The sequence below is a fragment of the Notolepis coatsorum genome, assembly GCF_963971535.1.
Source record: "Notolepis coatsorum genome assembly, chromosome: 13".
Classification (NCBI taxonomy): domain Eukaryota; kingdom Metazoa; phylum Chordata; class Actinopteri; order Aulopiformes; family Paralepididae; genus Notolepis; species Notolepis coatsorum.
The window spans coordinates 86,455,413-86,483,045 of NC_140177.1; the positions used below are offsets into that span (position 1 = coordinate 86,455,413).

Below are 27,633 nucleotides of genomic sequence, written 5' to 3' on the forward strand. Positions count from 1 at the left end.
AATGGCCAGAGTAAAATAGTGCTACAGTACAATCAACAGCGGGGTGTATTAGAAGGCTATGGTGAAGAGGTACGTTTTTAGCTTATTTCTGAAAATATTAAGAGATCTAGCTTCCCTAATGTCCATAGTGTGTTCCATAACTTTGGTGCATAGTTAGCAAAGGCTGCATCACTGATTTTCTTTAGACTGTGACTCGGGACCTTCAATAGTAGATGATCGCAATGTTTATACTTTGTATATAAGGAGGAGGACCTTGAAATCAATTCTAAATGTTACCGATGATTACTGATGTAAACAGGGGGATCCTGATGTAAACAAGATGAACGTCTTTCTCTGGTTTGCACCCCCTTAACAATTGTATGTATAATTGTATGTAATTGTATGTATAACATCTGCCAAATTTTTTTATAGTTTTTGATTCGCAGCGGGATCCGGAAGCGCCACTGAACCGTGAGTCGAATCAGTGAATCGGTTCATTGCCGTGAGCGTGTATCGAATCGCTCACTCACTGAAATGATCCGTTGGGCACATCACTGACTGTTGCCTTTGACACACCTCTGATGTGGGAGATGAGGTCAAAGGACATGTCGTGACGCAGTTTGACAAGGGTGATAAATAGCTGATCTATGGGTGAGATTATGGTGCTCCTTGTCTTCTCTGTGTGCAAGAAAGAAAACAAGTGCTGAAGCACTGGCCAGGTAACACCTGTCATCATCTTGCATTTGGTGTCGTTGCTGTCCACAGATGAAGCGGTCAAGGAGCTTGACTCGACCTTGGTTCTCTGTTGGTCACCATCCTCCTTGGCTGCATCACTGTCCTTTTTTCACGCCGCTCATGGCGACTGATGTTTGTTGACGTAGATGGTGTAGACTGTGATGTTGAAGGGAATACAGGTATGTAGTCTGGGTGTGTTTGGTCATTGACCTTTGCTCCTGAATGAATGAATGAAAACGTTATTAACAGATTGCAGAATGGGTACAATACAGTACGGCTCAATACACACAATTGTTAAGGGGATGCAGACCAAAGAAAGACTTTCGTCTTGTTTACATCAGGGTCCCCCATGCGAGTTCTCTCTCTCTCTCTTGGATCAAATAACAAACTCAGCAAGTCCAACGGCTTCTCTGTTACAGTGGGTGACAATATTGTCACAAGGAAAGATGAAATTACCTACCTGGGTTCCATCCTAGAGGCAAATCTTTCCTGTGACAAAATGGCAACCAATGTAATAAAAAAAAGTCAACCAACGAACAAGATTCTTGTACCGGATCTCCTCTCTGGTAAACAAGAATACCCTGAAGACTCTGGCAGGAGCACTCATTCAAGGGTACTACGACTATGCTTGCACCTCATGGTACCAAAGCACCTCAAAAGCGCTAAAAACTAAATTACAAACATCACAAAACAAACTGGTCAGACTACTGCTTGACGTTACTCCTAGAACCCACCTCACCCCTGCCCACTTTGACTACCTAGGATGGCTTAGAGTAGACGACAGAGTACAGCAACTTGCAATGGGCCTGGTCTACAAGATACTGTACACTACACCACTAAGATACCCATGTACATGTCGAAATACTTCCCAAAGGTCAGTGAATACCACGACCACAACACCAGAGGGAGTTCCACAAATCATGTTCAACCCAGATTCGGCTCAAACAAGGGACTAAACACGTTTCGCAATTATTAAAATGATAATACTTTTATTAATATTAATTAGGCTACTGCTGGCCATTCATCAAGCGAGACATTGCTGATTGTTTATGTATTTTATAAGACAAGACTACAGCAGCCGTGTATCTTGGATGTAATGATTGATTGATTGATTGATTGAAAGAAAATTAACAGATTGCAGAATGGGTACAATACAGTACAGCTCAATAAACACAATTGTTAAAGGGATGCAGACCAGAGAAAGACTTTCGTCTTGTTTACATCAGGGTCCCCCATTTTCAATTCATCATAACATGACATACATGACATACAGATACAGTACTGCTACATCTATACATTTATGACATACCAGATTTACAAATACAGTACTGTTTGTGATACAAAAAGAGTCTAAAAAAGAGAGTATATGATAACGTTAGCACACTGTCGATGGCTCATTGATTTAACTGTAGCTACTGTACAGTAGCAAGCCAAGTTACTATGGGGGACCCTGATGTAAACAAGACGAAAGTCTTTCTCTGGTCTGCATCCCCTTAACAATTGTGTATATTGAGCTGTACTGTATTGTACCCATTCTGCAATCTGTTAAATAAAGTTTTCATTCATTCGTTCATTCACTTACCGATCTTTGTGCACCTTCTTAGTTCAAGTGTCGAACGAAGTTGGACGTTGCATGATTGCATCTCCATCTGTGATCCTCGAACCGCACGTTTTGCATACTGCGATTCGTTTTGTTTATCACCGCATAGTTTTTATAACGAAACGCAACAATCCTGGGTAGCATTTTACATTTCGCCGTTCGGAATGAGTGAACTCAGCTCTAACATTACTTCCTGACTATGCATCGCTCGTGCTATCGCGCAACATGATTGGTTGTTTCAAAGTGCCCTACTGTAAAATATGCCCTACTTTGTTTACTTGTTTATTGCACAATGTCGCTCTATTGGTTGGATTCTTATTATATATTATTACTATTGTATAATGCACATCGTTGCGGGCAATTTCATTTTATAAATAAAAAAATATATATATATATTAGACCCGCTGGGATCCAAACCCCGGGCGTCGGCTTGAAGGGAATGGGCATTAACCACTAGACCACGGTACTAGACAAAAAATAACCATTATATATCCCTTATATGAACCTCCACTAGCAATCGACAGGTTTTAACTGGTTAATTATTTTATTCAGCAACATTGCTTTAGACATATGGTATGGTATTTATTTTAGACAACAAAACATATACAGATCGTTATACAGTATACTGTGTAGGACGTTGTAGCGTCCGTCTAATGACTTTGCGCCTCCTGGCGGCATAAAATAGAACAGCAGCCTGGGTTCCTAATTCATTTCCACGACGTGATATAACCGTGCGCACGTCGCGGCAAAGCGCCCAGGAATACTAAAAGCTTCATCTGTAGGAAGGAGCAGAGCCCTGCCCCCTCTCAAACGAGGCAAGGCCCAGGAAATAAAGGACAGGCCGCACAGTGACAGAACAGTAGTAGCAGCAGTGAGGAAGAGGAGGATGAGCTCTTGAGTGATTTATCACAGCCTGAGTTCTCTTTCGAACAGATAAAAACATTTTTGAAAAATACAAAAGGTAAATCTATTAAATTAGAGTAATTTTTCCCTGATTTAAGGAAGTTTCACGATTCTGTCACAATACACATGAGGAGTGGGGAGGACGCAGGGCAACCTTTTTTCTCTCACCAAGAGGGATTCCCCTTGAAGAAAATATTATCAAAAGTCAGAGCAAAAATCAATGAGGAGGCTGTTGGTCCTGATGATATATAGGCCTAATGTGTTTTTTTGCTATTGTTTGGTTGCTGCTGTGCTGTATACTAAACATGTGTGACTTTAAACTGGGGTCTTTAAATGTTAATGGTGCTAGATAAGATGGTAAAAGAGCTTCCCTGTACAGCCTGATCAGGGGCAAGAAGCTAAATGTTACTTTTCTTCAGGAAACTCACAGCACGGTTGAAAATGAATCTGACTGGAAGAGGGAGTGGGGTGGGGGAGCTTTCTTCAGTCATAAGAGTAGTAGTAGTGGGGGAGTTGGCATTCTTTTTTCTAGGGATTTTCTACCTGCTTCATGTGTTATTGATGAGATCATTCCAGGCAGGTTGCTTAAACTATGTGCTGTATTTGAAAATGTAAAGATGTGTTTTGTAAATGTATACGCTCCAACGGTGGGGTTGGAAAGGTTATTGTTTTTGGATAAATTAAAAAATACTCTTAGTGCTTGTAGTAGGGAGGAGTATCTGTTTGTGGGTGGTGATTTTAACTGCACTGAAGATCCCGTATTAGACAGGAATCATCAGGAGCCGCATGCGGCTTCTAAAGCCTGTTTTATACGACTGGTTGAAACCATTGAACTGTGTGATATTTGGAGATATCTCCACATTAATCAGCGGCAGTATACCTGGGCTCATTCCAGGGATAATTATTTATCGTTAGCCAGGCTTGATCGTTTGTATTGTTTTGAACATCACATGAGTGTGGTCACAAGCTGTTCCATAAGTCCGGTGGGTTTATCTGACCACTCCCTTGTCCAGTGTTCCATTTTTATAAAAAATGTAAAGTGTAAAAGTGCATATTGGCACTTTAATTTCTCTCTGTTGTCTGACAATGGTTTTAAGGATGCTTTTAGTTCTTTTTGGGCTGACTATAGGCAAACTAAACGTGACTTTAGTTCACTGCAACAGTGGTGGGATGTAGGTAAAAGGGAGGCCTAAAGTACTTGGGGATTTATCTTGGGGATGAGGTATTTTCTTCCAATAATTGGGACGGTGTGGTAGAGCAAGTGGAGGGCCGGCTGAAGCGATGGAAATGGATTCTTCCAAAACTGTCGCTGAAAGGTCGGGTCTTTATTATCAACAATCTTGTGTCATCCATGCTGTGGCATCGGCTAGGATGTACGGACCCGCCGCTGAACCTACTGTCTAAGGTGCAGGGGTTGATGGTGGACTTCTTCTGGGACCGGTTGCACTGGGTCCCGCAGAGTGTCCTTTTCCTGCCCAAGGAGGAAGGGGGACAGGGGCTTGTCAACTTGGCAAGTAGGGGAGCTGCATTCAGGCTCTGTTTCATTCAGAGACTTCTGACAGGACCGGCTGATCTGGTCTGGAGACCTGTGGCCCGAGCCATACTGGAGCGGTGTGGTGGGCTAAGTCTGGCTGAGCCAATGTTCCTCATGGATTTAAAGGGATGTACAATGAAAAACCTGCCCGTTTCTACAAGGGACTGTTAACAGTGTGGGGCTTGTTTACGAAAGAGAGACTGAAGGACGGTGGCTCTTTGTACTGGCTTCTGAGGGAGCCGGTGGTTCATGGGACTCATTTTCAGGGTGGAGCCGAGCCAGCACTGAGGCAAAGGCTGTGTGAGGCGAAGATGTTCACATTGGGCAATGTGCTGGAGGTGTGCGGTCCCGTTTTTGATAATGCTGCCGGTCTGGCCTCACAGCTGGGCACAAGGTCTGTCAGGGTGATGGGCCGCCTATTGGGAGGCTGGAAACAGCAGCTGACTGATAATGAACTGGAAATGTGTGTTGATTATTGTAATGGTCAGTTATTGCCTGCTGTAAATGATTCTTTTCCTGAGGTGAAACTTATCCCTATTTTTAAATGTGATGGTTGTCTGTTAGAGGTGAGCAGTGCTGCTGATTGCAGGCTGAGCACCATGGTGGGTAAAGCTATGTATTACCTGTGTGTTAAAGTGTTGAACCAAAACAGGCTGAAGGATAGGGTTGACACTCCATGGAGAGCTCATCTGGGCCTACAGGAGGCTCAGAGGCCAGAGTGGAGAGCACTATACAAACCACTGTTAACTAAAAGAGTTGGGGATTTACAGTGGAGAATTTTACATGGTGCAGTTGCTGTGAACGCTTTTGTCTCTGTGATTAATTCTGATGTTGAAGACACCTGTCCTTTCTGCACAGAGAGGGAAACAGTTTTTCACTGTTTTTTAAAGTGTGACAGGCTCTTTTTTTTCAGTTCCTGACCCGCATGTTTGTGATGTTTGATGAACATCTTACTCCAGAGATGTTTATTTTGGGGTACAGGTACAGCAGGAAGAGGAGGTTAACATGTCAGCTCTTCAACTTCCTGCTGGGTCAGGCAAAAATTGCCATTTATCTAAGTAGGAGGAAAAAGATTGAGGATTCGGTGCTGGTAGATACCACTATCTTGTTTAGAGGTATGGTAAAGGCAAGGTTACGAACATATTTTCATTTTTACAAGTTGACCAGCAATGTAGTAGAGTTTGAGATGATATGGTGTTACAAGTGGGTGTTGTGTACAGTTGTGGAGGAGTTGGAGTTGGTTTTTGGCTTTGTTCTGATGTGAAGTTTGTCTTTTATTTTTCTTGATTTGATTTGCTGTTCTGTGTTTTGCAGTATACATTCTGATGTATTGTTGATTGCTGAGTGAGAAAATAAAGTTGTGTTTAAAAATCAAAAAATCTCTCTCTCTCTCTCTCTCTCTCTCTCTCTCTCTCTCCCTCTCTCTCTCTCTCTCTCTCTCTCTCTCTCTCTCCACATCTCTATATATATCAATACATCTTTCTCTTTCTCTCCCTACATCTATCTTCATACATCTCTCTCTTGCTCACCCTCCTTACTTCCCTTCCACCCTCTCTTTCTCTGTTTGTCTTTCTTTATCTCCACCTACAGTATTTATCCCTCCTTCCACTATACTTTGCTTCTCCTCTCCATTGGCAATTCCTTTCCTTTCAGTGAGATTTCTGGCATTGCATTCAGTCACCTATTGCCAAAGCAGACATTGAAACACAAATAATTCCATTCCATTCCATCATTATGATGTTATTTGATGATGACTTATCTCTCTCTAGCACTCTCTCACTACAGCATACCTTCCCTATTACTCTATATTTTCTCTCCCATTGTTTCAGCTGTCTCTCACTTCCTTTCTTACCCCCCCCCTTCTTATTGAGTTCAGTCAGATATCCTGACATGACCTACATTTATACATATCCACCGCACTCAATGTTGGTGAATAGCAACTCTAACTCTTCTTTCTCTCTTCTTTTTCTCCCTCTCCCTCTCCCTCTCCCTCTCTCTCTCTCTCTCTCTCTCTCTCTATCTCTCTCTCTATCTCTCTCTCTCTCTCTCTCTCTCTCTCTCTCTCTCTCTATCTATCTCTCTCTTTCTCTATCTATATCTCTATATACTTATCTCTCTCTATCTCTCTATCTCTATCTCTATATATCTCTCCCCCCCCCCCCCCCCCAGCAGGATCCCCACGGAGCCCTATCAATAAAACAACCCTGACCTTGATCAGTGTGGTCAGCTGTGTGATCGGCCTAGTCTACTCCTCCCACCTCTCATCCTGCACCATCGCTGTCCGTGTTATCCTGCACGTTCCGGAGCACCTAATCGCTGACGGTAAGGTTCAAATGTCTGGGGGTTGTGTGATGGAGAGGGGTGGTTGATGAGAGGGTGTGTGTGGTCTTCTACTTGTACTTTTGATGGCATGGTTGATCGATGGTAAGGTTAACCACCGACTGTAAGGGTCCAGAACGGTTCCAGTACCAGGCGAGTTCACGTTCACTCACTCACGGTTAGCTGCTCTGCCCCTAGAGGCGGCTCAGGGGCATCCCACCTTGCGAAAGATGAGTTTGCGTCACATCTGTGACACTGTGTTGTCCTTGTATTCTGACTCATGGCGTGTGTTTATATGAAAACTGCGGCACGCATGAATAATAAACACAGACACCCCCGTGAACGCTAAGGTTAACGAGGGGAGTGTCCTACATAATTTATAGCGACAAAGGAGAACCCCCCCCCCCCCCCCCCCCCTCTCGCTTTCTTTCTGACATCCGCACCCACAACCTTCACAGATTACACCCCCCCTCACCTCTCACTGCAGGGGCCCATATGCACTGATACCTACCCAAGATATTGGGGGGGGGGGGGGGGGGGGGGGGGGCTGTGCTGGCATTTTCAGAACCCACCAGGGAGCTCCAGTCTGTTGGCTATCTCTCTAACTGTGTGAGCCTGTGATCTGTTGGCTGCTGTTTATCTTCTGCTTCAGCGCTTCGCCCCCTAACATCCAACGTTATCCTCTCCAAGACAAAGGTAAATGCCAGGTCACGTAACCCCCTACACCCCCCCCCCCCCCCCTTGCCCATCCCGCCTCTTTGGTTTCCCCATATGAAACCACAACAGATGCGCCCTCAAAGCACTACAGCACATTGAGGTCAGGTCGCAGTGACCACTCGCAGCAATACCCCTCCATCACTCTTTGCATGTGTCGGACCACCTCGCTAATGAATTTCAATGTAGCACCTGCAGGAAAAAAAAGAGAATAGAGAATAGAGGTAAAACAAAGCCAAAGCTCTGCAGGGCCAAGCAGGCCCCGCTGGCTGACTCCTGTTGGCTCATTGGCATTTGTAAGCCATCACGGAGGCGATTTGGCAGTCCAGATGCATTACTGTGACTAGCCTCACTCATCAATCATTTGGAGGTCTGATTTGATGCAGAAACGGCACTGTATTGCACTCCTACACCTCTGCCAGGCTGCTATTAACATTCCAGGAATTCGCTGTCTGGTCTCCCACCGCAACTTTTGAAAGAGGACCGGGGGGGGGGGGGGGGGTCGAGGTGAAAGATGACAGATTTGCCTGTTGAATCACAAAACACGTGATCGATTTAGAATGCTTCCAGAAAAATGTCTGCTCAGTGCTCACAATCTCATCAGAATTCATTTGACGCCGCAGTGAATCTGATTAAAATATGGACCCTTCCACTGAGAGAAGATGATATTCATGCCAACAGCGAGGTCAGCCTTCACAAATACAGAAGCGAATATCAACAGAAAAAAAAAGAAGTGGAGTCACACCATTCCCCTCGCCTTTTCACATCAGGGGAAGTAATCCTCTGGAGGTATTGCTGGTTGTTGCGGTGGCATTAACATCACTTTTTGTTCGTGGACGCAGAGGCCAACGTCCATTTTCAATGGTTAGGATTCGTCCCAGGTTCATGAAACATCCTCTATATCTGGTGGACTGTCTTTTACAATTACTTCTACAGTAGAAAAGTGAAGATGAAGGTGATGTTGAGAGTAAATCAACTTTAATTTTACCAACTGGTGTTGACAGCGGACAACAGGGCAGCGGCAGCGGCAGTGGTCGCTATACTTGTAGATGCACTTAGGGGCTTTATATACTCCATTTTAACAACTTGTGTACGTAGACAAGTGGCTGCGATGCAAGCAGCATTGTTCAAATACCTGTAACCTGACTGCATACTTTGTGTGTACCTGAAGGATATTAAAAAAGTATATCCTCATGTGCTTATGTTGCATCTTGCTGACATGTAGTGTTCATTTCTGAGGACATGCACAACCAAGAGCCACATGAACAAAGAATGTGCAGGGTAGCCATCTTGCAAACGCATAGTTAGAAGCAGGTGTCTCAAAGGCTTATGATGGAGCTATGCTGTGGAAAACCAAATGTGTTCTACTAAAGTGAAATGTTACTTTAATAACCAAAACAGGAAACTATTGTAATAAACCAGCCCGGAGGCTGCACACAGAACACACCCAGACAAGAGTGGAGAAAAATAAATGCTTCTTTATTAAATATGTACACGTTCATAAGAGATGAGAGATGCCAGGATAGGTCACAGAGTCCTGATACACGACCCAGTATGGTATCTCGTAAATCAATCAATCAATCAATCAATCAATCAATCAATCAATCAATCAATCAATCAATCAATCAAATGTATTTGTATAGCACATTTAGACATGACACTTGTCAACCAAAGTGCTTCACAGTAAGTCGCATAGCTAAAAACAAAGAAAAGTGCTAAAGTATAGAATAAACAGAAAATATAAACAACCAACGGACAGACAAATAATCAAAACAACACGTCAACACGCAAGGCAAGAGTCAGAGTGAGTCAGGGAAGGCCAGGGAGTATAGATGGGTTTTGAGTTTAGATTTAAAATACTCGATGGAGGCGGCAGATTTGATGGACATGGGGATGCGGTTCCAGAGGTCAGGGGCTGCAACAGCAAAAGCACGCCCCCCCCCCTAGACTTGAAATTGGACCTACGGGTAGTTAGGATACCCTTGTCAGCCGATCTGAGGGCCCTGACATTGGTATAGTGCAGGGGTGGCCAACTCGTGGCTCACGAGCCGCATGCGGCTCTTTGCCCGCCAATGTGTGGCTCCTCCCTCCATTAAAAAATAATTATAATTATTATTATAATTTATTTTTATTATTATAATTTGTTTTGGTAATTCATTCCATTAGACGTAGAATAAACATTTACAGACTTTTTTTTAAAAGGTTCATTTGCATTGTTCTTGGTATCTGATTCTAGGGACATCTATGGATCTCAGGGAATGTATTCCCAGTGTCAGAAATGTTGTGTATGTTACTAGGCTTGAGTAAATTGTAATAAACCAAAGGAGAATATCAATTATATAATTTTTTTTTATTATCTTTGACTGTGAATAACACCATGCTAAAATTGACCAGACCATGAAAAATCTAAGCAAATTAATAAAGGGAAGATTACACAAACACTGAACATGAAATAATCAAGGTTCAACCTTAACATGCCCGGCTGGCGAGATGCTCCCTCAGAGGTCTGAGCTTGTGGCAACGTTGTAATCTAACCCCCGGGGGAAACAATGGCTGAAGTCTGGCAGAGCAAACAGTGCATAGCAGCAGGCCAAGCACTGAGACAGCAGGCTGGGGAGCAGAGAGGCGGACACACGCACTCCTAAGGTTCCCAGCCCTCTCGAACACTCAAACGTCTCTCCCCTATCTTGCTATCTTCATTGCCGGCAGACATCTGTGGGATGTCTCTATATTGTGCAATAACAGCCCTTTGTGAATGTCATGCTGGATATAAGTGGGATCAGGAGATGGGAGGCAGATATACTAGCCTTTTTTCCTCTACCATTTTATTTTTTTAAATTTCTTTATTCATTTTGTAATAATGGGAATGATCTGGACACACTTCACACATCTACTAGCAGCACCATTCAGAACCCAATTGGCCATAAGCTTATACATAATGCAAGCAAAACACAATTCATGGTGTTCTCTAGGGCTAGACATATTGTTTACAATGATTTGTGAATGGACCGTCTGACATTGAAAGAGTTACAGAATACAAATATCTTGGCATCTGGCTTGATACAAAATGTACATTTAAGTACCATATAGACAATTGGTACTTAATTGGCTTATTGTACAGGAACAGATAGAGCTTCCTAATGATTAGCAGAAAGAGGGTTATGGAAGCAGTTTTGCCATCTGTCCTGGATTATGGAAATTTGATATAAATGTTGTTCCTCTGAATTCTCTAGACATGGTCTATCATTTAGCTCTCAGGTGTATTACTGGTGATAGTTATGGTATTCAACACTGCATCCTGTATGATAAGGTGGGTTGGTCTTCTCTGGCAGAGAAGCTAAATAAACATTGGTATCTGTTTATCCTTAAGGACATTGCCGGGAAATGACCACTTTATATCACAATGTTGCTAGATTGGAACTATGGACCCTGTCGGACACGCTCAGATGATGGTGCTTAGGGATAACAGAACATTTTGTTTCAATACCCCGGTTTTATGGAATGATCTTCAACTTTCACTCAAAGAAATAATAATAATAATTACAAATCTCCCCATTTTAAATACATTTGTATCTCTTTTTTCATATCTGTGTTTTGTCCTATTTATTCAATGTCTAATTTATCTAAGCTGATTTTATTTTCCTTATCTTTATTTTGTGTTTTCATCCGTTTTAATATGCCTGTAAAATGTATCTACATCATTGTGAATGAGAGCTTGTCTCAATTATCTTTTTGAGATTAAATAAAGCATACATGAGCATTGTTGCACTTTCCACATGTTTTGTGAGGAGTTTTCTACTGCTGTCAGCATTGGCTCTCCTCTCCAATTTAAATACAGTGTCCTAATTAGGTTTGATGCTCACGGTGTGAGTCCACCTCATTAGTCAGAATATGGTTCACCTGTGCTGGCCTAGATGAGTCCACCTCGTTAGTCAGAATATGCTTCACCTGTGCTGGCCTAGATGCCATAATTAAAGCTTTGCCTCCTTTGTTTGGATAATGTACAATAGCTGTATGCTAGTAGGGCACAGCTAATATTGGAGTTCCCCCATGACCCAAGACAATAGTTTTTCAGTTCAGTTGAGAATGTTGCTGTTGACTCTCTGTCTGCTGTTTCGTTAATTAGACAGATCTAGTGTACTGTATGCCCATGGTGGGTGTTTTTTGTTTTAATCCCTAGTTATGTGGTTGTAACGGGCACCCCCATGAGTTTGTTTCAAAAACAGTTTTGAAACCTTTTTGTTTATTATAATAATAAGTATGACTATAGTATAAATAAAGGCACTATATCTGTTGTGCCTTTTTTATTTATGAAGCTAAACTAAAAAATGTCAGTTTGGCATTGATTACTGTATGTACACACACAGTTACACACAAGCATCTTTGAACTTTGAAAGTCTCGACGACATTGAAAATATGCAGGCTGTTCATCGACTTTAGCTCAGCATTCAACACCATCATCTCCAAACTCGACATCAAACCCTCCGTCTGCAACTGGATACTTGACTTCCTAACCAACAGACCCCAGTATGTTAGGTTAGACAATCTCACCTCCTCTACCCGCACCCTGAACACCAATGTCCCACAAGGCTTTATGCTGGGCCCTCTCTTCTACTCCCTCTTTACCTATGACTGCACTCCTGTACATGGCTCCAATAACATTAAAACAACAATGAGTCGGCCTACAGGGAGGAGGTCCAGCAAATGGCGGCATGGTGCACCAACAACAACCTGGCCCTCAACACCAAGAAAACCGTGGACTGCAGAAAGACAAAAGCAGGTGCGCATATCGCCATCTGTATCAACGGGATGGAGGTTGAGCATGTCTCCAGCTTAACATTTTGTCTACATCTCAGAGAACCTCTCTTAGGCCCTCAACACCTCGACACCTCAGATACCCAGGTTCAATTCCCAGCAGCGGTACATCCGGCTTGGTCAGACGTCCCTACGAACACAATTGTCAATGTTCGTGGGTGGGAAGCTGGTGGGGTATGACTCATTAGTGACTCCTACTGGTCGTCATACACACCACGACCTGTTCAGTGGGGAGGAGATGGCACGAATCCCAGTGCATTACTCTCTCCCAGTGAAACTCTCACTGTCAGGTGCAAAGAAGCAGCTGGCGACTCTAAATTGGAGGAGGCATGTGGTACACCCAACCCCAGACTGACAGTAGGGTAGGGCAATGACCAGGGGGGAATTGGCATAACGACTAAATTGGGGAGAAAGAAAAAAAGAAACTCGCCAGCTTTTTCCTGAGGAGAATGAGGAAAGCCCATCTGTCTCCTCAGATTCCGATGTGCCATAGAACGCATCCTCACTAACTGCATCGCAGCCTGGTATAGCAACTGCTCTGTATTGGACCGCAAAGCATTGTAGAGGTTGTAACCACCTATCGCATCACGGCTACACCACTCCCTGCAATTGAGGATGTCCAGCAAAAACGGGGTCTGAGGAAGGCACACAGTATCTCCAAGGACACCTCTCACCCCAACCACAGACAATTTGCCTCCTCACCTCTGAGAGGCGCTACACGAATCTCAGTTCCATGTAGGCTTCATCAGGCCTGGATCAGCTTTTTCCCCTCAGCTGTCACCTTGTTGAACTATGCACCATGGTGACAGTACCCCCACATCCTAGACACCTTGACCTCAGTGCAGCTTTCGACACTGTTGATCACACCATTTTATTAGATCGTCTCCAACATGGGGTTGGTGTCAGTGACACTGCACTAGCATGGTTCTCCTCCTATCTCACAAATAGAAGCTTTGCTGTCAACATCGCCAACTGCTCCTCCCCCTCAACCTCCCTCTCATGTGGGGTCCCGCATGGGTCCATCCTTGGCCCGATCCTGTTCTCCATTTACATGCTACCCCTTGGTCCAATCATTCAGAAGCACAACATCTCTTTTCACTGTTATGCTGACGACACACAAAATCGTGGTAAAACAACATTTTCAACCAAAGAAATTCACATTCCCTAATAGAAAGTGTGTACGTAAATGAAAATGTATGTGTCTGATGAAGAGATAGGTATATATAGATGAAAAGGCATGTGTCTGATAGGGATATATTATTAAAATATTGTATAATTGGCTGATATGAACATAGATAATGTATGTAAAGCTAAATAGTATATTATGCTGTATTGTATTATGAATTAATTATGAGTAGGTATTATTGTATTGTATTATGAATTCATAAGGCGTATATATTGTATTATGAATTTGATTCGGGTTTTTATTGTTGTTTTAATTGTCTGTATGACATGTGAATGTTGTGAGTGTATAAGTCTGTAACTGTATTTGACGTGTTATGGACCCCAGGAAGAATAGCCCCAGCACTGCTGTGGCTAATGGGGATCCAAATAAACTTAAACTTAAACACAGCTATACGTTTCCCTGAAACCTAACAACCAGTCTCTACTTAACAGTATCATGTCCTGCCTGGATGATGTTAAATGTTGGATGGCACAAAACTCTCTACAACTAAATCAAAACAAATGCGAAATAATCCTCTTCGGTCCCCCAGACGATATCACCACCCTTACCAACAGCCTTGGCAACCTGTCCTCCCTGGTCAAGCCTTATGTCAAGAACCTATGTGTCATTTTTGATCCACAATTTAAATTCGACAGACAAGTGAACTCAGTGGTAAAGGCATGTTTTTTCCAACTACGCACCATTGCCAAACTCAAAGCCCTTCTCTCCCCTGCAGACCTTCAGAGAGTCATCCACGCCTTCATTTCATCTAGATTAGACTACTGCAACTCCCTCTATATAGGCATTAACCAGTCTTCCCTGTCCCGCTTACAACTGGTACAAAACGCTGCTGCCAGACTGTTGACCGGAACCCGCAAGAGAGACCACATCACCCCTGTCCTTGCCTCCCTTCATTGGCTCCCAGTACGCTACAGGATAGATTTTAAGGTTCTCCTATTTGTTTTTAAAGCCCTTAATGGTCACCCCCCCTCCTACATCTCAGACCTCCAAACCCCCTATTCCAACACCAGGTCCCTCAGGTCAGCCGATCAGAGGCTCCTGACAGTCCGGAGGTCTAACATCAAGCTCAGGGGGGGCCGTGCCTTTGCTGTCGCAGCCCCTGAACTGTGGAACAGCATCCCCACCTCCATTAGGCTTGCCCCATCGATAGATGCCTTCAAATCGAGGCTCAAAACCCACTTCTACCTACTAGCCTTTCCCGTTCACTGACTCATGCCCTGTTTTTCCTATGTGTTTGCCTGTGTGCCCTCCCATAAAACGGAGTGTGATTGTTGTCAATATGTATCTATGTGTATCTGCCCTCTGTACAGCACTTTGGTTGACACGTGTCATGTGAAATGTGCTATATAAATAAATCTGATTGATTGATTAAGAAAATAACTTGTTGTGATTATTGCATAGTATAGGGGGTATTAGCAAGTATAGCATAGGGACATACAACTGTATATTGTATAGTAGTGTACATAAGACCCAGCAGACCAGGCTGCAGAAACAAATTAGTGGGGGGGCATAACATTTTCTCGGGGGGGGGGCAGCTTGGCACGGGGGAGGGAGGGTTTCCCTGACTCCGCACCTATCACGGGCGGTTGAGTCATGGGTTTCCCCCCCTCATAGAAAACGTCACTAGGGACGTTTCTATTGGACGGCGGCTTCCGTGAGTTTTTTTCAGACCCGTATGTAGGGTCTGTCATTGTCAAGTTGTCGGGGCAGAGCGTAGGAACGTACTGTTCTGCTACGCTCGATATACGTGTAACTTGAGTTTGTTGGTCACATGGCTCACTGTTACCGTGACTTTTCAATCTGTGGCTCACGTGGGAAGTTTCTCTGAGGATTCCCGTCTCCTCTCTGTGGTGAGGGTGGCGGGATGTAAGAATGTAAACAATTTCAGTCAGTCAGTGTTTCTTTCTTTTTAATAATAAAGAATATGAAGCACGACAACTCATTGTCGTTCTCCCAGGCAACTTGAAGGACCAATGTCTGGTGTCTGGTTAGACTATCCATTGATGTGTTTGGGTCTCGACGCGTACATAGTGCTGGCTCAGGGTGTTTCTGATAAGAATCACGCAGGAGGCTAGTACGCCTAGGTTGCTCGTTATTAAAACAGCGTTTTTATAGGGCAACTGGGATGGAGGTTTTTCTCTTCCGAGCACCTGTTACTGGGTCTCGACGGATTCTCGTTCATATCTGGGGGATGTTAACGGAATAGATCAGAACATAGGTAGAGGGGTCTCACGCCCTTGGGGTGGGCCACTGAGCGCAGTACGAATGGGACCGTCTGGGTGGCGCCCTCTTTTCATGTTTTAGATCGACACGCGTACCTACCCCCTCTCTTGGAGTGGGGATGTCGGCGTGGTTAGGGCACGGGACTGGTTCTGGTCACGCTGGTCCAGGTCAGTTAACCCGTTGTCCGCCGGTGGGACGCAGATCTGCTGTTCTGGTAGCCTGAGGGACTTGTGTTTTTTTCGGGGGGAAAAATGCCAGGTTGGCCCGGGTGTCACAGGGTTGGGCGTTATGGAGACCCTTTGTTGGGTACATGTTGTACCTGGCACTATCATGAAGGGGCTGGTTCTCCTTTCTTTTCGCTCCTCTCTCACGCATGGCGAAGAGGGGGCTGTTGGGGTGGTCTTTTGGACTTCCTCTGGTGACCCTGTGTGCTTCAGCCCGGTCCGAAGTAATGTTTCGTCGACCCGTAGGCCTGGAATAACCCTTTTCTGAAAACTGAAACACTTGTACTGCGGTATAGCCAGTGTATACCCACAGGTGTGTTTTGGAGTTTTTTCTTGAGGGGTTATAGGAACAACCACCGCATGTGGTACCAAGAGGGTGGTTGATTCCCTGGTGTGTTGGAGCAGAGTCAACTCCCGGGTTACCCGGTTGAGTGTGCCCCTGCACTTTCATGACGTCTGCCAATTGTGTCAGCCTTCTCTGCCTCGACCCCTCTGGGTCAGGTTTTTTTTGGTGGAGGCTTTGTCATGGTGCGCAACAATGCCAGCATACGCCCCTTCCGCCGGGGTGCTGTTTTCAGTTGACCCCTTTGGCGCCTGTCTCGTCCGCAGTGCTCCAGGCTCGGGTCAAACGCCTGCTGCCTGGTTTAACGGATCGACCCCTCTGGGGTCGTCTCCCCGGTGCGCTGCCTGCTTCTGCTGTAGTATAGCCTTTTGAGTGCTTCAAGTTATGGCCATGCTGACTGCCTGTGTTGCAGGGTCAGTGTGCCAGGCGGCGTACTAGTGGGGGGAAGGGCCCGCTCTTGGAGGGGCCCTGTCTGAATACGCTGGCGATGTGGGGGGCGGTGTCACTAAGTGACCGCCTGGTGAGGTCTTGATGCTTTGGCGTCATTGACCTCTCCGGGCCCCCTTTTTCCGGGGGATCCAGTCCCTTCAGTGGGTCTGGGTCTTCCTTCGCGCTCCGCTGCTACGGCCTTGCCACGGGGTTGAGTTTGCTCTTGACCCCGTGATTTTGGGGGCAGTAACGAGGGTTGTTCCTTCCGTTCGTTCCCTGGTGGCATGCGGGTTGTGCGTGTGCGTAGTCGTGGGGTCAAGCCACGGTCTGCTCACCCTGTGCGTTGAGTTGCTCGAGTTTCTCTTTGCACGGTCGGATCTGTCTCCCTCCCGTCCTCCAATAGGGAGGGTATCCTCCATTAGGGAGGGTCGGGGAGCTCGGTCCTCTCCGGTCTGATGGTTGTGGGGGGCCTCAGCGGGGTACATTTGTCGAGCTTCAGGCTCCCGCTCAGCTCCTGTAGTGCAGATGACGCTGAGCGGAGCCAGTATGATATAGAGCGTAAGGTTATGTATATAACCAAGTTCTATGAATACTGGTGACGCTCAGCGTCGGGACGCCACTGCGGCCCTTGAACTCGCCTTGTGGTGAAAGTTTGGGAAGGAGGCGAGTAGGTGACCACACACCTGCTTATGAAGGTAGCGGATAAGGGTGTGGCCAGACGGATGCTGGTATGTAAAGGTACATTGTGGATTTTTTTTCAGTGCACGAAGTGAGGTTAGTGCAGATGACGCTGAGCGTCACCAGTATTCATAGAACTTGGTTATATACATAACCTTACGTTATGTTATGTTATGTTATCTGATCTGATCTGATCTGATCTGATTGTATCTTATTGTATCTTGTCTTGTCTTGTCTGGTCTTGTCTTGTCTTGTCTTGTCTTGTCTTGTCTTGTCTTGTCTTGTTGTTGTTGTAATGGGGCATGTTGGGAGAGAGTAGGATTCAAGCACAGGACAGTGGGGGGTGAGAGAGACAAGGCATGAGTCGACATTGCAAATAACAGGCTTTACTTGAGCAGTAGTAAACAAGGATACACGTTACACGGTATAAACAAAAGCTAACTGTAAAGCACGGAAACAAAACCTCAGCTGTGCTGGAAGACGTGGCTAGGCAGCAGGAACGGACTCACAGGAAAAACAGGAGATAAAGGGCTATACCGCGAACGGCAGGCACAACAGGGACACGACAGGATAATACAGGGAGCTTCACGGAAGGTACACAAGGTAGCATGACAGGATAATACAGGGAGCTTCACGAATGGAACAAGGTAGGCAGCACACGGGGTGAAACAGAACAATGGCGCAACAAGGAAGTCAGGAAGACGCAGGCAGATATAGCTCGGGGGGAGGATAGACTAGAACACATAATTACCAATACACACACTGGGAACACTGGACTAGACTAGAACACATGGATACCAATACCCACACTAAGGCCCTGTCCACACGCACGCGGGGTGTTATGTAACCAAGCCTTAATGTGCGCGGTTGCACTGTTCGCCAACATGCAACAGGGGTTTTGGAACACTGCAACCGTGGTCTTTGAAAACCGGAGTCCAGGGTGAAGTTTTGCGCGCATTCCGGTTGCAGTGGTTGCGTGTGGACATAGAAACCGAGGTTATTTCCAGTGTTTACAGCAGAGCTGTCCCAAGTAGCGTTATATGAAAATGATTGTAACAGACTTTTGTTCGAAACGTATCGTCTGTGTTGAAGAGTGTTGTGATAGACTGATGATGTCTGTTGTCGCATTCCTGACCTGACGCTGAGTAAACCTGAAGCTGCGGCTAAACTAAGCTCATGTGTTGTCAAGTTATTGTTATAAGGAACCCAGTCCAAACTATAACAGTCTGCATCCCCTTAACAATTGTTTGTATTGAGCCGTATTGTATTGTACCCATTCTGCAATCTGTTAAATAAAGTTGTCATCCATTCATTCTACTAGCATTAACGTTACTACTTTGTTATTACGTTAGCACGTAAGCTAACAAAATTGGTGATCTTTTTGTGAGACTAAACTCTCCGCTCGTGGTGGTAAATTGTGTTGATGTTGGTTTTGTTTCATCAACAAATGAGGCAGAACACACAGTGAATGTATAATTTTTTGTTGATTGCACGTTGTTCTAGCTGCAAACTGTAGAATTGTTTGGCTGTGAGCAAGGAGGGATGTTGTGTTCCACGCTTCAGTTCAGTTTCCGGTATTAACTCTAAACCCTTCTGATTGGTTGAAATGGCCTTCATGTTTGAACTACATCGCCACCTACTGCTTTGGCATTGTACTACATGTATATACGTCACTTGGTGCAGGGTTTAAACCACGTCGTGTAATTAATTAATGATTAAAAAAATACGGTGTCAAAAATACCTGTGATCGTGTGGACTGGGCCTGAGACAAAACTAGACTGGATCACAATACAACATACTGGGGAGCACACAGGACAGATAGCAGATACACAGGGAGTACATTAGCGATGACAGACAGCAGACTCATAACTACAGATAAACAAAGGGTGGTTGCCTGTAGTACCGCCGACAGCGTATGGCAGCATATGATTGTCTATGAATTGTTCATAAAGTGCATGAGTCCATAGGAAGGCTGAGGCTGATTGTGAGACTTGTCGTGTCTTGTCGTATCTTATCTTATCTTATCTTATCGTATCTTATCTTGTTGTATCTTATCTTATCTTATCTTATCTTATCGTTCCTCAGGGTCAAGATTCATCCTGCTCCAGGGCAGCCAGCTAGATGCGTCTGACTGGCTGAACCCAGCCCAGGTGCTGCTCTACTACCAGCAGAATGCCAGCGGGCCTTGGGTCAATGAGCTGTGTGGACGCCGCCTGCTTGACCCCTGTGAACACCAGTGTGAGACAGAGACAGGTAAGATGCTGGCTGTCTTGGCTTCATCGAGTCATTTATGTCCCTCCGATGAATGCCCTGTGTGATGAATGCCCCATGTAAGGAATGCTGCAACTGGTTATAAATTATGGGTAATTTTCTCAGGAATCTTCCAACTTCAATAATGGTCACCCGCCAAGAAAGTTGGGGAGCTATTCCACCTGGCATCAAGTCACATACTTTAATGTCAGTCTGTCTGTCTGCCTCTATGTGGCCCCTGCCCTTTTCTGAGTGAGAAATTACACATTGCTGGCATCAATTTCATGGCTGAATGGATGTCTCTGAAAATACCATTTAAATATGTAATTTAACTAAAAGGTCATGCCATAGGGACAGTTATATAAGAATTGTTCAGATTTTACAAGGACAGTTACAGGGACTAGACCCCGATGCCCAGCTGATGCCAGTGCCTGGGCTCATTCCCTATGTGGGACTCTTTATTAAGAAGGTGCCCTTTTTATTTAATTTATCTGCCTATGGTCGAGTCTGTTAACACTGTGAGTAGTAGAGGGCTATACATCATACCTATGGGGCAGTCTGTAAGTCTGAGTCCAGTGAAACATGTTGTTGTTTTGGCTTTGTGCTCCAGCGCATTTCCTGTCCAATTATTCCTCCCTTAACTTCCATAGTAAAATTGAACACCAGTTTGCCACTGACAGTGGCTCAGGAGGTATAGCGTAAAGGTTCCCGGTATGAACAGTTTTTCTAAAAACTTAAATAATATGTATATATTCTAAAACTCGACAATTTGGCCCAGGCTTCATGTCTTCATATTGTTTTGACCATCATAGAGTTTCGTTAATATGTTTCTATTTAATAGCGACAGTGGCCCAGGAGGTAAAAGTGGTTGTCCGCTAATTAGAAGGTTCCCGGTTAAATTCTGGCTACTCCTGGGAGCGTGTCGAAGTGTCTTTGAGCAAGACACCTAACCCCTAACTGCTCCCGATGAACAGATTGGCACCTTGCACAGTTGTGTGAATGTGTGATGCATAAGTTGTAAAGTGCTTTACCATATTCTATGAACCCTTAGTGACTGGACAACATGACACTCAGATGTCAAGCTTACACAATCTTCAGTGTCAATTCATAGTTGTGAAAATAGCATGCCAATAAAAACAGAATGGAACAATACTTGAATGGAACCCAACATCACTCTAGCTCACAAAATAATTGCAGCCTACCAAGCAATACAATATTATACTGTCCCTTTTGTTGTAACAAGTAAAAAACCATCAGGCTTGCCAAAAATTACAGTAATTATTTGCCAGTAACTGTCATCATACCCTCCTATATATGAGATGTGAATTAATGGGACCTGCTGTGAAATATTTTAAACTGACCTTAGTTCACTTCATGATATACCACACCATTTTGATAAGCAAGCACATTTTCATAATTAGCTCCTAAATATAAACCCTCTTATATCAATGAGCCTGCTGATAATAGCTCTGCCATGCTAGCAAAACACATTCTGTGTCCACCTACATGAACAACTCTGAGTTGATAAAACCCTATTGTTTCAGAATTTATCACAGGATACATGTATTTAGAGGGTTACAAGTGCAGTACACACACATATAGTGGCTGTTGGCGAATCATCTATACAAGACAGTATAATGCGATTATCACAACTAAACACTGTTCTCTTTCATCTGACATAATAATTTGTTTGCTGAAGTTGCAGTAAAGCCCTAGAGCACATTTGTTCTATCTGACAACATGGCAATGAGAAATCCACCATAAAGAAAGTTAAACAGAATGTGTTTTGCTGCATACAGGAAACTGACACGACTGACTGAATAGTTGGGGAGACACAGATGGTTCTTTATTGAGACAGTAGGAAGGCTGAGAGGGAGACCGGGTAGGGGAGACACAGGAGAGAAGGTTCTGACATGATTCAACCTGAAGGCCAGCAGAGGTGAGTGGCGTTCCAGAGGCGGTAGTCTTAACCACTACAGTACACCATCTGTCTGGGCACATGAGTTTAAAAAAGACAGTACTTCCTCTCGGTTTGGCCACAGGAGAACCTCTACAGAAAGGTAGAACGTTTTAAAATGTTGTATAATAATTATATATTTCTGATATTCAGGTAATAATTTCCTTCCACACACCTCCCCATTCCTTCCCCTCACTGCTCTCCCTCAGACTCCACTCTCTCCTCAGTAACCTCATACTACTCATCACATGACATGATTAGCTAACCAATGGATGCAATTATTGAAGCCCAAACAGGTGAGTCAGTGTTGCAATCATTTCTCATTGTGGCTGACGTGGAACTACGGAGGGGGCAGTGGGGGGGGGGGGGGGGGGGGGGGCATGAGTAATTAGCTGTTTTAGGTTTTGACCTGTGAGTAGGGTGACCAGGTGTCCCCCTTTTGGTTGTACTGTCCCACCATTTGACCAAATGTCCCGCGTCCCTCATATTGAGAGGATGTCCCTCTTTTCGAAGCCAAAAAAAAACATGCGTCTAAAAGCCCCTCCCTACAGACAGTAAACGTAGCAACCCGCCTCTTGTCCACACACATTGCTCTGATTGGTTATAGTACTTTAGCGCGCTGCTTGCCTGCTTGTGACGTGACTGAGTCGTGACGCTACCTCATATCGCAGATCTGATTGGTTATAGTAATTTAGCGCACTGCTCTGCTCGTGAGAGTTGAACTTGTGACGCTACCTCATATCGCAAATCTGATTGGTCAAAAAAAACACAACAACATTACAAGCGAACTAGTTCAAGATGGAAAGCAGTAAAAAGAAACGGACCTGCAGTTACAAACAAGACTGGCAAACGACACATGACTGGGTGAGGCAGATGGCAGGCAATCCGCAGCAGGCTTTCTGTGTTTTGTGTCATAGTTTGTTTTCAATTGCGCATGGAGGAGAATACGACTTGAAGCGCCACAGTGGACGTGAGTCTCACTTGAAAGTGGTTCACCAAAAAGAAACATCCAGATCTATGGATACGTTTCTTTTTAAACCAAACAATGATAGCCAGACGGACAAGGTCACTGCAGCTGAGATAACAAGTGTCTATCACACAGTACAACACTCCCATTCATACAGGTCAGCCGACTGTGGTATGAAACTAGCTCCTGTCATTTTGCCAGACTCAGTTATTCTAATAAAAAAATTTACATTATCTATCTGTCCCATTTTGTCCCACTTTGTCCCACCAAAATCTTACTGTTGTCCCACTTTGTCCCACCAAAATCTTACTGTTGTCCCACTTTTGGACTTTTTGCATCTGGTCACCCTACCTGTGAGAGACGGTATGGTAAATGGACTGCATTCATATAGCGCTTTTATCCAAAGAGCTTCACAACTTGTGCAAAGTAGCAGCTGTCTGCTGTCATCCTATGTGCTATGTTTCATCCAAATAGGCCCTGTAGTTTGTGAAATTTGCTGCGGAAAGAAAGACAGACTTGCGCACAGACGCAACCGATTACATGATCTCCCCGCATGCTTCTGCCTGATGGAGATAACAGTGACAGCAATGGCTAGTGATATATGTTATACACAGACCATGAAGGAAATAAGCAACTTTTTCAGCACAAGCTTCCAATGTCAAGCATGCCATTTCTGGTCTACACTCTGTTCACAAATTAGGCTATGGAAATGTCTGAATTCTGGTGCTGTAAAGGCTCCCACATAGTCGGGCGGAACATACGCGGAACGGACTCCACAGAGGTCCGCGCATACTCAAAGCGGACTCAAAGCGCGAAGCTCAAATTTGTTTTACCGCGCCGACGTCCGTGTCGCTCACTTGGTGTCACACAAAAGGCTGCTCGGCGTGTTGCTTGACATCGACCTGCATTAAATGTGACACCGATCTGCATTTTACTCTGAACACTCACTCTGTACCAAGAGAGAGTAGGGCACGATCATGGTTCTATGGGTAGGATTGGTCCGGTAAATGACAGGTACAGTAGAAATTTTGTTTTACTATCACTAATCGTTATCCATTCCAATTCATATACATTTTGGCCCATGTCTTTTTTTCATCATCTGAAGAAACTTGAGAAGTTTGAATGACTTTTCTAAATGGAGTGTGCAAAACTGCCAGTTTTATAAAAAAATATTGGAAAACGGAGATAACCTAGCCTCTTAGCAAGCACTCCCAAAATTGGCCATTTTAGTTTTCGTTTTTGAGGACTGCATACTTTTTTTTGCAAACCAAAACAACATACTTCATACTTATAGCACATGCATGAGCCTGGTCTCTTTTGTAAGATGACATTCTGAAGTTTCTAATTCCATTCACTTTTAGTGCTAATGTAATAGAGTTACATAATTATGTCTGAACTTGAGTTGTAGAAAAACTTGTTACTCAAGTTTTTCTGTAGTAGTTAGTAGTCCAGAGGTAGTATTTCACCAGAAGGTGGTATGGCTTACAAATCCAGACAGAGCCATAGCCTGAAGCCTTATGTAGTACATATCCAAATTTTATAAAGATCCATCCAGAAATGAGTGATTAGGAGTGATTTTGGTAAACTGTGTACAAAGAAAAACTCAGTTTTCTCATAGACTTCAATTCATTTGGCTGTTTTGCTCTTCCTGTTTTCGTGTTTTTCGTGTATTTTAGATCACCATGTGGGGTATCACTGGAAAGCCACACTCATTGGCTACAATGATCCACAATCATTTTCGAGATCGGATCTAGATTGACGGAACTACTGCAGCCTGAATCGGGAGTGGTATTTTGCGCAATACCGTGTACTTTGCACAAGCCTCAAATACCGGCATGTAACTCGAGAACCGCTCAATGGATTTTGTCACATGAAAGGGCTATCCACAGGCAACAAATGGGTCTTTAATTCGCTATATATATTGTATACAAAATATGCACACCCGAGCCACTAGGGGTCACCAAAGTGCCGGTTGCACAAAGTCCGAAAAACGTCCCATATGTGGGACGTCGCATTCTAAGAGGCTAGACTCTTTATTTTGACATCAGTGGATGACGCTGTGACAGGATTGTGGGAAATTAAGTAAACTGGCACAATAAATGTAGAAAATTGGTACACAGTGGTAGGCTCGACTATGAAACCTCAAACGACTGCGGACATGTCCAGTCCGCTCAGTGGGACCCTTGATACTAGGCTTGGGCGGTATAATTTTTTTCATACCGTCATACCTTGCTGACATAATACCCCGGTATGGGTATTATGAGTTATGCCAGTATGACTTTCATTTTCATCAGCGGGGGGGGGGGGGGGGGGGGGGGGGGGGGGCAGAGTTAAGTTAACAATATACTCGTTATCACCATACATAACACTTATATTGAAATATGTTGACATTAGGGCCGTTCTTTCAACCTAAAAGTGCACTTTCTTCAACCTCAAGCCTAAGTTCCTTAGCGACCCGTGTTGCCAAAAAAATTATAATAATAAAAAAAAAACAGTGCGCCCGTTCGAGACACAGACATGAAACGAGTCATACGGAACAAATAACGTATAACGGAGGCTGAAATTAGAGCAATGTGAGTCACAAACTCACGACAGCAGTACACAACTACACATACAGACGCATAAAATTGATTCTGCATTGATTAAGTGATAATCAAAACCCAGCTTAAGCCGTTAAACCCATGCAGTGAATCGCTAAGCCAATATGCACACAAAGTCGAACTGGAACGGTTTACCAAACATACACTCATATCTTATATGAATATCTTATATCCCATCATATCTTATATCCCAGCAACATAACATAACTTACTTACCAAACCAACATGTCCCAGAGTCCACTCATGCACGAATCCATTTCAAAACAGGAACATGTGCGTGGCTCTGCTGAGCTCTGACTGAGAGAGGGAAAGACAGACTGCCCTGCCCTCTGCTGGTGCGTGCTGTGCACTACAACCATTGGCGCACAGTCTGTGACGTCATGGTATTGAAAATCATACCGACGGGATTTCGAAATACCCTGGTATACCGTAATACCGTCATACCGCCCAAGCTTACTTGATACTACATCCTATGCTGTACGTTTTACCAGTGTAATCATTAATAACGACTCCATGCCACTGATCTGCTGCAGTTATGTGTGTAGGAAGTTACCCCATGTTTAACCTCTTAACAGGCGGGCAAATTTTTCAGAAAACTACTGAAAATTGCACACCCAAAGTAATCTACAATTTGTTGTACTTTATACTTATAGCACATGCATGGTGTCTGGTCTCTTTTGAACGGAAACATTCTGAATGTTCATCCACAACAGGAAGAATCACTCGCTTTTTACATTTTTAAGTTACGTTAGGTTAAAACCTGTTAAGCTGTAAGGTCCCCTTATAAGGGGACCCTGCTTTTCTTTATCATAAATCGATCAATAGAGACTGTATTAGATCCCCATGTGGGGTATCATTGGAAAGCCACACTCATTGGCTACAACCCTGTCCAAAGGTTTTCGAGATCGCCAAATGATTGACGGAGCGAGAGCCCCGGGAGTCGGGGGGGGTGGGGGGTAATGTGTACTTTGGTGCACGCCTCACATATCGGCATCTAACTCGAGAACCGCTGAACGGATGTTGTCGCCTGAAAGGGCAATCGGGATTTTAATTCGATCTATATATTGTATTAAAAGAAATGCACACCTGAGCTGCTAGAGGTCGGCAAAATGGCACGTCACAAATTGTCCTCAAGAGGGCCCACATGTGGGCCATTGGATTAAGAGGTTAAAGACATACAGGACTGGGAATGGGAACGCCTTCTCTCTGCATCTCTATCTATAATGCAGCAGCCTGGATCTCCTGTGGGTAAACTAGTAGATAATCTGTGGGTAGAAGAGGGATTTCTGAGACCTTTAAATGAATCAAACATTTGAACCGCTGGCCCTATTGCCTGCCTGGCTTTCTTGAAACTGAATATACAATTTGAGACCCCCCCCCCCCCCCCCCCACCACACACACACACAGACACACACACACACACTCTTTAGAATGAACAGAAGGACCTACAGCAATGCTTCAATAATTGCATTGTGGTTTTCATATGATGCATTTTTTATGAAACTCACTGTGAGTGTGTGTGTGTGTGTGTGTGTGTGTGTGTGTGTGTGTGTGTGTGTGTGTTGTGTGTGTGTGTGTGTGTGTGTGTGTGTGTGTGTGTGTGTGTGTGCGTGCGTGCGTGCGTGCGTGCGTGCGTGCGTGCGTGCGTGCGTGCGTGCGTGCGTGCGTGCGTGCTGTGTGTGTGCATACATTTGTGAGTGTGAGGCATGTGTGCAGAATATTACCATGGTGCTAGTGTATAGCTACAAGGTGGCCACAATCCAATTCGTTTTTTCTACTGGAGGAGATACTGATGAGAACAGAGATGTGCCGTGACAATAACTGCACTCCTGCAACACATTAAAATAGATTGTGAATATTTTAGCGTACAGTGGCTTCCTTGTCCCACGGAGCCCCGCTGCCAAGTGCTCGGGGTGCAATATGCTTTTGTTTACAGACTTATTTTACCACCATATATCTGCTTATCTCTCTCTCTCTCTCTCTCTCTCTCTCTCTCTCTCTCTCTCTCTCTCTCTCTCTCTCTCTCTCTCTCTCTCTCTCTCTCTCTCTCTCTCTCTCTCCCTTTCCCCCCACCCCTCTCTCACAAATAAACACAAATAAACGTCACTGGTGCCTCTGGTGGTGACACGTGTTCCCAGATGATAACATACTGGCTTGATTAATGGGATTGTTGCATA

The 27,633-nt window shown here is 44.4% G+C and overlaps 1 protein-coding gene across 1 annotated transcript in view; it reads left to right on the plus strand.

The window, feature by feature from the left end:
- Positions 1-27,633, plus strand: part of astn1 (astrotactin 1) — a gene marked incomplete at both ends in the record, with an annotated part of 1,409,859 nt that overhangs the window by 444,387 nt on the left and 937,839 nt on the right. Inside the window, 2 exons of the mRNA XM_084327731.1 lie at positions 6,924-7,073; positions 19,768-19,935. Coding sequence (XP_084183857.1) covers positions 6,924-7,073; positions 19,768-19,935 — 318 coding nt within the window. The remainder of the gene's footprint in view (positions 1-6,923; positions 7,074-19,767; positions 19,936-27,633) is intronic.